At 38.1% G+C, this 10810-nt stretch overlaps 2 protein-coding genes across 2 annotated transcripts in view; one reads left to right on the top strand and one right to left on the bottom strand.

Moving 5' to 3' along the window:
• LOC109478332 (calcium homeostasis endoplasmic reticulum protein-like) overlaps positions 1-5169 on the bottom strand; it is an 8870-nt gene extending 3701 nt beyond the window's left edge. Inside the window, 14 exon segments of the mRNA XM_019779832.1 lie at positions 1-33; positions 424-537; positions 809-928; positions 1259-1406; positions 1514-1552; positions 1871-1921; positions 2088-2110; positions 2113-2167; positions 2373-2403; positions 2743-2894; positions 3146-3283; positions 3652-3869; positions 4207-4377; positions 5034-5169. The exon segment at positions 1-33 is cut by the window's left edge and continues 161 nt beyond it. Of these exon segments, the coding sequence (XP_019635391.1) occupies positions 1-33; positions 424-537; positions 809-928; positions 1259-1406; positions 1514-1552; positions 1871-1921; positions 2088-2110; positions 2113-2167; positions 2373-2403; positions 2743-2894; positions 3146-3283; positions 3652-3869; positions 4207-4377; positions 5034-5058 (1318 nt within the window). The 5' untranslated portion in view covers positions 5059-5169.
• A 985-nt stretch (positions 5170-6154) lies between these two features.
• The window catches only part of LOC109478345 (ATP-binding cassette sub-family G member 2-like), a 13429-nt gene continuing 8773 nt past the window's right edge, over positions 6155-10810 (top strand). Inside the window, 6 exon segments of the mRNA XM_019779866.1 lie at positions 6155-6522; positions 6525-6543; positions 8134-8193; positions 8823-8937; positions 9778-9930; positions 10283-10440. Of these exon segments, the coding sequence (XP_019635425.1) occupies positions 6270-6522; positions 6525-6543; positions 8134-8193; positions 8823-8937; positions 9778-9930; positions 10283-10440 (758 nt within the window). The 5' untranslated portion in view covers positions 6155-6269.

Below are 10810 nucleotides of genomic sequence, written 5' to 3'. Positions count from 1 at the left end.
ACGGGGAGGGGAAGTTGGGGGGATATTGTTGACCTGTGGAGACAGACAAACATTTTATACATACTGCAACTGAAGGTACTTTCATCTAAAAATGTTGTAAATGAGGTAGGTAAAGATACAAATGTACTACATAAGAAATGGTAATATTCGCAGTCAGAATGTTTAGGACTGTATTCTAATGTCTACGGATAATCCTAAAATCTTTAATTTTTAAATGTATATGGTGTATGGTGGTCATGGTGTATGGTGTATGGTGGTCATGCCCATTGAAACAGACCACAACATTACATGCAACCATTACAGCAGGCTGCTAGTCCACTGGTGTGCCTTCAACTACCAAACTTTCTCGTAATATGTGCTGCATGCTAAACAGAGAAAGCAGCACTTAGTACATATACATGTACATTATGCACCAATACCCACCATGTTGGTAGTCAAACTGCTGTGGGGGAGGATGGTAGGGCTGGCCCATGTGTGGGACATTCTGGTACGTGGGGGGGTTAGGCATCATCTGTCCCTCCGAAGTTGGGAAAGTCCCTGCAACAGAAAAAATAATAGTTCTTCATGCACCATTGGAAAGCTTACAGAAAAATCAATTTTGAAAATCTTAACCGCCTTTTTAGTTTTTTTCATCTTAGTTGGCCAAACAAAGTCACATATTTTGCACTAGTTGTGTCTTCAGAATACTTAGAATTTCTACAATTACCATTTGTAACCTGTTTGGTCAACAAAACAGATAGCAGAATAGTAAGATGTCTAATAATCATTAGAATGGAATAGTGTAACATTGATACAGTGTAATGAACACCTGAATGAGGTGGCATCTGTCCCTGGCTGGTCTCAGTGTAGGGAGCAGACACCTGCACCTGGGACACCTGATGGGGCGTGGGGAATCCAGATGTCGCACCTGCCGTGGTTGTACCTGGAGCTACAGGTGAAAAACTATTTTACAAACACTGTAAACTGTCACAGTGTATAACTATTCATCTAAAAATATAATAACAATGAGCCATTTATTGTACATGCAGAAAGTTGCATATTTTGCCACTGTAAATTCATTTCTCTTAACATGGATTTAATTTTGCAGGAGTTTGCAAAAACACATGTCCACGTTGTCAGGCACCACAAAAATCACGAAAATTACACCACTATGAATATTTCGAGATTTATAGTAGGCTATTCTGAAGTGAGTGAGATAACAGAGGGGGTGAGGGTAGAGAAAGAGAGGGTTAACAGAAAACAATGTCCCATCCCATACCAGGCCCGGGCCCGGGTGGCGGCATGGTGGCCTGCTGTGTCAGGTGGCGTACAAACTCCTCATGCTGGTTCTGCAGCTGCTGGAACTGCTGCTGGATGATGGTCTGCACCTGCTGCACTACAGCTGCATGGTGCTGCATCTCATTAGTCTGCAACCAGACACAACTTAATATTAACTCCAGTTTCTACTCCAAGAGAAAGAAATGATACTAATACTTTAAAAATTTTACCGTATTTGACTGTATTTGATACTTACATGGAACTGGGCGAGTGCTGTTGTTGGGTTCTTCAGTTGCTGTAAACAAAACAAATATTAATAAGACACAACCTGGACTTATAGTTCAGCTTGAATTAAGTACTTGGCACTGACCGGAAAAAAAAAATATTGGATAAAAAATTCTTTATATTACAAGAATTTATGATGGTATCTCATACTACATTGTAGGTCAAAGCAAATGAATTACACAATCATGTGCTACATGTACATCATAAAGTATACACATTTTTTTACATATTTCTACATGTACTTCCATTTTACTAATATTTCATATGTTAAATCTATGCTTAAGTGTTACAGTATGTCTGTAACAATGTGTTAAAAATGAACTCTTACCTCGATAATGGATGTCTCAAAATAGTTGTTCTTTTCCCAGAGTGCAAGGAGCTAATTGTGGAAATAATCATTATGATATTTAGTACTTATGCCACACTCACTTGATCCTACATTTTGTATGATGGCATTTTATGTGAACGAGTTCACATAACAAGTTGGAAGCAGAAGACAGGAAGGAAAATTTAACAATTGAAATGTTCACTGTTTTGCCTCTTACCTTGGTGAGTTTCTGTTGTTTTCTTCCTCTGCACCAATCTGTGCTGAACTAAAAATTGGGACAACTACAGACTGCAAGCTCTGTTTAAGGAGAAATAACAGAATGTGTATCAAACACTGTGCCTGTTAAACAGCTGCAGTGCTACATAAATACACTAGGGGGCAGTTTTAAGTTGACTTCAGCACAATGCACACTCAGATAAATGCCAAGGATGACTGGCATAACATTTGCAAAGTAGCTACAAAATAATTTCTAAGTATCATCACAATTCTGTTATGAAATTACCTGTTTGAGGTCTTCTGCTTGCTTTCTGACACTGTAAACAAAGAGAGAATAATCTTGTGTTGTAGATCAGGCCTTGACAAATGACATTGTAGGTACAAACAAGTCTCTATATGACATCCTTCATTTCTAAAGTAACTACAACAATGATTTTGTTATTTTTCTTACACTTATATGTTAAGACATGATGATGATGATGATGATATGTTAAGAATATGCTGTGTGCATATCTAACATATCTTTGCATACCTAAACCTATGAAAATATTCGGGTGCACCCACAGAAAAAAATTGTGTAAATACCAAATTTGGGTGCAGTAAGGTGCACATGCACACAGTATTTTAAGCCCGGTGTAAGAACTGAAAGTTCCTACCAGTGATGTAAGACATCATTGATAAGGTAGATCAGATGAAGCTTCAGCTCGAATGAAGAACTTTTCCCCAGGATGCGACACAACAGGTACTGGGAGATACACTTGCAGTGGTCCGCAGACTTGGACGCATTGAAGATCCAGCCCTTGCCTGCCTGTAATGTAGGGACCAATAGGGAAACTCTTAATCTAATCAAGGTCTTGAAGGTTTCTTCTCTCCTTTTAAAGCAACTAGAATCATGAATTCACATACTCTAGTTTTTTTATGATGTGGTCATTACTGGTAGACATCTTACACAGTTTGTCTAAGTAGTCTTACGCAGCTTGTACTTGCATGCACAAACTGGTGTGTTATGCCTAAAAAAGGCAGTTTACCACTTATGCGAAACAAACAAACATGACTTACTGAGATGGCATCCTTGGTGCACTGTTCTATGATAGGCTGGACGACCTTGTCAAACTCAGACAAGTCCAGTTCCACCTGTTTGGCCAGGTTCTGTGTCGACACCTCCCGAGCCTGCTGAATGGCTGTGTCAATTTGTTCCTGCCAGGAAATATGTATGGATTACATTTAAATAACTTACTTCCCATTGAGTATTGACATTATCATGTTTACTGAAAGAAAACATTGTTTTTGCTATGTTTCCTCTGTTTCTTTTCCTCTTCTTCTTCTCCAAACCAGAAAGGCCAGTGGACATTAATACATGTATCATATTTTGTGGTATCTGTATGAATGAATGTGTCACTTTGACAGTTTAATTGTGAATGAATGAGTGAGTGAGTGAGTGAGTGAGTGAGTGAGTGAGTGAGTGAGTGAGTGAGTGAGTGAGTGAGTGAGTGAGTGAGTGAGTGAGTGAGTGAGTGAGTGAGTGAGTGAGTGAGAGTGAGAGTGAATGTCCAGCTGTACTGTACCTGTTGTTGAGCCATGAGGACCTGGTGTTGTTTCATGAGGTTAGAGTTGGACTGGTTGATCTGGTCCTGTACGTGAGGGGGGATCTGTGGAGGTCCCTGTGGAGGGATCTGTGGAGGCTGTGCAGACTGCCAGGGTGCAGACTGGATGGCCTGCTGGGTAACCGCCTCCTGAATAATGGCCTGCTGCTGGGCCAGCTTCTGTTTCTGTTGGTTCAAGACTGAACAAAGACAAGACATCAGAGTGATCAGACAGCACGTTGGCAGAATGTACTGTGTCTGTGCAAAACCCCAATTTGTCACTTTTGTTGTTGGATGCCTGGTCAATGTTGCATCAGAATTTTGCCTGTTGCAGATGATATCTTTTCCGACATAACATTTGGAAACTACAGACAGAATGTTAACCTTAACATAATATGCGCAATAAGAGACATTTATGTCTCTTATAATACCTTATAAGAGACACAAAATCTACGTACTTAAGTGCTATGCCTAGGCATTATTGAAAATCACATTCTAAAACCAAACACAGTTTAAACAGACAGTTTCCCTCCTTACTTTGCTGTTCTGTTGTGACCTTGTACTGATAGTAGTTGTAGAACTCTCCACCAAACAGGAACTTAAACTTGGGGTTGTCTTTCTGTTTCTGTTTGGTCATCTTCTCAAACTCAGGTCCATTTCTGGCCACGAAGTTGGCGAGTTTGTCGATGATGTTTCGCAGTTCAGGATCTAGGGAAAGAGACACAACAACTTTAGTTATATATTAAGCGATGTTATACAAGTTTTTCACTATTTTAAACATTGTACTACAGTTTATAGTTTTACACAGTTTCTTGCCTTATTAGCCTACCTGGGATCATAATGACATTTGGGGAGTAAAAACAACATCATTGCGGTGCAAAACGTGTTGGAAAACTGCCAGAAAATAGCGATGCTAATATGTTGCAACTTATTGAAAATGACTATTCTAAATAAATAATAATTTAAAATTGATAACTGAAATTTTCGATTTTTTATAAATATTTACAGTTTGGCGCAAAAATATTTTGTTACATTATACTAGTACAAGTATCACTTAAACGGACGAGTGAAAAACTACTACGACAAAAGGACAAGCTTAAAAAAATAAACATATTTTCAATTTCGGAGGCAATTCAAAACTTTCGATTTGGCAAGTATCTATTTCAATAAAAAAAGTCCAGTTTATATCGCCTAAAACGTACAGAAGCCAAATAATCTAGCATTATACCAAACAAGTAATTTTATGATTTGGTGGCTGCCGCACGCTGCCCCCCTCCCCCAAATTATCTTCACAAAACTGGGTTCTAAAAATTGTTCAAGGCGTTATGAAAACACAGAGATACCAAAAATCTGTTTTTACGAACCTTCGGGTGGCTTTGGAAGATCCATACTGCATAAAGTGTGGTGAGCCTGGAGTAAAAGCTGAAAATCAGGATCGCTGATTTATCAAAATGCGCTCAGAACGCTAAAATGGAAATGTAGCTAATTACTTCCGGGTCACAGGTTGTCTGGACTATCACACTGCTAACGTGGGGGAGATACTTGGACAGTGTAAATCGTCGAAACAGACTTATGAAATTAACGTGTCAAATTGCATTTAACTAATCCGAAATTTCCCTCCGTTGTACTTTTTGAAAAGGTCTGATATAAAATGTTCCTTAGTTAACTTGTTATACAAAATGTATCACTTTATTTGCACTGGTTTAATATTAGCCAAGACTTTTAAAAGTTAAATAATTAAAAAAAAATGAAAGAAAATTGTCAATAAACGTTTTGGTTGAACTAACGTTATAACGTTATCTCTTTTCCTTTTCTTCTGATTTATAATATGTCCAGTAGCTTGTTACAACTTGTAAAGCGATTTCCAACCCTAAAGCTACATCAGTTTTGAGATGTGTCTGCTCTTCTCTTTGTTGAAGCGTAATAATAATTATTTGTTAGATATTATCAGTTGATCATCTATTGCATACTTGATACTTAAGTGCCTGACCTTCTTGAATTTAGGCGACAGCAAGTAATTTTTACGGGATGACATCAGCGCGCATTAATTTTCGCCTGGTTTTGTAGAAAAAACAAGAAATGTTGTTGCCCTCCGACAGTTGCCAACATGCCAAAAATGGGCAAATTTGTCTGTAGCTGTTGCCATGGATGGCAAACGAGGATGGCAGATAAATATGAAGAGAGGAGACAAGATAAGGCTCTGATTTATTGTTTTGTCTTTTTACTTTGATGCAGTGATGTATTTCATTTCTTTTATATGTGATGTGGCTGTGGGTATGTGATGTTCCCACTGTCATGCTGTATTAAATGAGGGTGCCATCCATAGAATTTTCTTGCTTATGATGGTTATGCAAGATTTTATAACACTAGTTGCGTAACACAAGGCTACAAACTTACATAAGCCTGTAGCCAATCAGAGCAAACCATAATAACCATCCCTGCCTCTCATTGGCTACTGAGTCCTCCCTGAATCAGCTGACACCGAACCCGCGGTTAGCTTTTGTCAGAAACAGGTGAGGCTATTGTTTGTCGGTCGCCACTCTTAAGGGTGGGCAGGTTGTATTTCTGTGGTGTGTTGACCTTAAGATCATTAACACGATATGGCAGAGGCCCAGCAACGTGAGGAAAACGGCGTAGTCCTGTTGTCAATGAAAGAAAACATGGCGCAAGTGACTCCGAAAGAGACCAACGGCGGCCCGGAAAACGGGGACGTACCGCCACCAAGCACCAGCCCCACATGGCTGAGTCGGTCGGGCTCAGGGAAGAGGCGTGACCGAGGAGTGACACTCACATGTCACGGTGTCGGCTACGGCGTCGATGTGAAGACTAAAGCTTGTGCCAAGGCCGTCAAAAAGACATTCTACAAAATATCAAGTAAGTACTTGAAAGCTATATGCCGGCTTGATCCATAACAGATGTAGAAATTCCCATCGTTTCCAACATGCCTATAAATTTTCTTGAAATATTATATAATACCACATGGTATCCTGTTCTATACGTTAATCTTTCTAATCCCACTTGGACTGTTGTCTTAAAATTCTTTAAAGTTGACTCTTTAGCCTACCTAGAAATGTTAGAAACAACTGAACATCTGTGTTTTATGACTTTAAAAAGGTATGACTTTAATGTTCAATCAAGGAGGTTCAATGGTTCAATTCACCACAATTTCGGTTGACCTACTAAAATAAACTGAAACATAAACATATGCCTTATGTTACTCTGTGTGTCTATCTTTTTGTATATGACAAATGTGTATAAACGTTTAAGGAATTAAAACATTGTAATAGAAGTGTTCCATTTTCTCATGATTATAAATCAATGAAGATGGATCATGCTTAGTAAAACATTGTCTAACTGTGACCTAATTAGTACCTACCAGGCACATGTCACGCCTTGTGACATGCTATCAAAACAATGAAAATGTGATTCTTTTTTCCTTTGACAGACTGACATCAACAGGTTCTAATGTTGAAAGATCTAACATCCTTACTGTACTTAAGGTGGTTTACAGGTCAAATTACGGAAAGACAAGTAGTAAATTTGTTTTTGAGTGTGACATATCTGGGCCAGTATGCATCTGATATGCATATAGTTGGGTCAACCTTTTATTTGCTGAGTCTCCATGTACAAACCTTTACCACAGAAAGGTAAGTGCGCAAAATATAAACAGTAACCTTTTCAACTGGAATTAAAGGTTCAAAAAGATGATATCCTATGCATGTCTTGCTTTCAAAGTATTTGTGTTCTAATTATATTTTTATCCATCAATTAGTTAACTGTCAAATGAACCTCAGGCATTGTGACCTTTTTTTTAAAGTTCAAAAAGACGGACATCCTTTAAAACATGTCTTGCGTTCAAAGTATTTGTGCTCTTTTATCCATGAACACTAGTAGTTAACTGTCAAATAAATGTGGGCATTGTAACATTTTGTTCAGAAAGGTGAAGGTATTCATATGTAAGGTATAAAGGGTAAGGTACAAGTAACGACAGGGAACTGTTTACACATGCAGTGTTGATACATTTTAAGTCAGGTGAGGTGAGGTTGTACCTTACCCTTTATTTACCTTACCCTCTATATCTTACCTTCACCTTTCTGAACAAAATGTTACAATGCCCACATTCATTTGACAGTTAACTACTAGTGTTCATAGATAAAAATATAATAAGAGCACAAATACTTTGAATACTTTGAACGCAAGACATGTTTTAAAGGATACTGTAATCCTCTTTTTGAACTTTTAAAAAAAGGTCTCAATGCCTGAGGTTCATTTGACAGTTAAACTACTAGTCTTGATGGATAAAAATATAATTGATAGGAACACAAATACTTTGAAAGCAAGACATGTTTTAAAGGATATCCTCTTTTTGAACTTTTAATTCCAGTTGAAAAGGTTACTGTTTATATTTTGTGCACTTACCTTTCTGTGATGTTTATACTTACTGTGTCACTGTTTATGTTCCAGTGGCATCTTCAAGCCAGGTATGAATGCCATCATGGGGCCCACAGGCGGAGGCAAGACAACGTAAGTCTCCTGACATGTCAAGTTTACGGAAATGTCAGTTAGACAGTGCACTACATAATCAACTACCACATATATCTCCATCTGTCTTAAAGTTTGATTGTTAGGCCAGGCCAATTTAATTTGTTGCTTCTTGGATCGCCCTGTCCATTTTTTTCTGATTTGCAAAAAAAAAAATTCTTTTTGGTTCTAAATTAACTGCAAAATGCTCTATAAAAGACATATTTTGGCCCCAACAGTTGAAGAAAGTCATTTTCCTCCTATTTCTTAAAGTTTTTCAATGTAACAATGCAAATTTGTTTCATTAAAAGTTCAAAATCTATTGTTTTGATTATAAACCAGCCTGCTATGTTCGCTTCATGGCTCATATAGTAACATTTTTGGCTATCATGGGGTGCCTTGGCCTGTTTTTTTTTTAATTTTTATTTCGCCGTCGCTTCATATTTTGTCTTAAAAAAACGAGAAACAACAAATCAAATTGGTTTGGCCTTACCTAGAGTGTGACTTGAAATTATGTTTTAAGTGACTGTATCCATGTTGACATTTTCGTTTGAGGTATGCTTGAAGTGCTTGAATTTGATTATATTTGGGTATACTAAAGTTGAAAATATAATTTTGCCTGTTATTTATAGGTTACTTGATATTCTGGCTGCAAGAAAAGAGCCTGAAGGCCTGTCAGGATTGGTACTTGCTGATGGAGGACCTCTTCCTAACAACTTCAAGTGCATGACAGGGTATGTGGTGCAGGTGAGTTTGATAATTACATTAGCACTAATGATTGACAGTTTCACTATATCATTTGAAGAGAATTTAAGAGTGTTGACTACATAATAAGTTATAAAGTCATCATGCAAACTTTGCATTAGTGTGCCAAAACCCATGTTCGGGTCAAGGTCTGGATTTTAAAGTCCTGAGAGATTAAATTAAAGTCTGGACCTTGGAACCCAGGGCAAAATGGTATACGTACAAAATACAGAATGGAGTTCTCAGTAAACATTTCCCAGTGGAAAATGAGGCATCTTTACCGCAAAATTTTGTATCAAGCACTGCCCAGGGTTTAGAATCAAAACTGGGCACATAATTTACAGAGGCCGACACTTGATGATGCCCAATGGCACCGACTGTTTTCTTAATTTTGCAACACAACTTTTGACTACATGTATTAAAGGTGGTTTACAACAAAAAGGGGAATGTGACAGGATTTTTGCAAGTTCCAGCAAACCAGTATACAGCACTAGATGTTTTACTAGAATTGACCGTATACCACCTTTTTTTCTCAGGATGACATCATCATGGGCACCCTGACAGTCCGTGAAGTCCTGTAGCTTTTTTACTAGAATTGACCGTATACCACCTTTTTTTCTCAGGATGACATCATCATGGGCACCCTGACAGTCCGTGAAGTCCTGTAGCGAACCGTTATACAGCACTAGATTTTTTTACTAGAATTGACCATATACCACCTTTTTTATCTCAGGATGACATCATCATGGGCACCCTGACAGTCCGTGAAGTCCTGTAGCAAACCGTTATACAGCACTAGATTCTTTTACTAGAATTGACCGTATACCACCTTTTTTATCTCAGGATGACATCATCATGGGCACGCTGACAGTCCGTGAAAACCTGGAGTTTTCTGCCGCACTCCGTCTGCCCACGTCTATCAAACACAAGGAGAAGAAAGAGAGGGTTCGTCAGGTGTTGGTAGAGTTGGGGCTCACACAGTGTGCAGAGACAAAGGTATTTAAGATCCCATTTATGTTAAGGAATTTCATCTTATTGCTAAGTATTGTCCAGAGACTCTGTTGGACCTTTGAAATGTAGTAAAGCTATTTTCTGATTTTAGTTTCATTCTAAATATTCAATTTGAATGTATTAGAGATAACTAGCCATGTAAAATTGACTCTCATAATTGTGCCTGGGGGACCCTTTAAGTACTACCACATGTAGATAGTAGTGCATTCAAGGCCTTGTAAAGAATATCTTGAAGTATTCATGAATCTTATATAAACTATAAGAATGAATGTTACCGGTATTTAAGTCCATATGGACATGCAGTTGTAATATATGCTGTACAATGTCATGTACGTAGGTGGGAACAGAGATGATCCGTGGTGTGTCGGGTGGAGAGCGTAAACGGACCAACATCGGGATGGAACTGATCACCGCTCCACCTGTCCTCTTCCTGGACGAACCAACCACAGGTCTGGACGCCAGCACGGCAAACGTAGTCATGATGCTGCTACAGAGGTGGGTTTGAAATATGTATGACTGGTTTATTTCGAAAGGAACATGCATACAACATACATATAAGTTGCTAATTGCAGCCCGCAGGCTGAATTGGGCAGCTTTTACAATGGGATACACAGGTAGAATATATTTAACATGTACATAACTTAAACATAAGCATCAAATATTGCACTAGGTTATTGCACTTTTATTGCACTAGATTATTGCACTTTTACGTTAAAATTACGGCGTTACAAATACAGGCTCGGTTACAAATTACATGATATAGCTAAAAACTATTACAACAAACATAAGATAAAACACTATTACAAAATATACAGCTATTATAAAAAAATATATACTACTATAGGTCCAAAGGTGTTCAAAATGT

Source organism: Branchiostoma belcheri, unplaced genomic scaffold, assembly GCF_001625305.1.
Source record: "Branchiostoma belcheri isolate BF01 breed outbred unplaced genomic scaffold, Haploidv18h27 scaffold43, whole genome shotgun sequence".
Lineage (NCBI taxonomy): Eukaryota > Metazoa > Chordata > Leptocardii > Amphioxiformes > Branchiostomatidae > Branchiostoma > Branchiostoma belcheri.
Note: the sequence above shows the minus strand (reverse complement) of the source record. Positions and strands in the feature narration are given on the sequence as shown.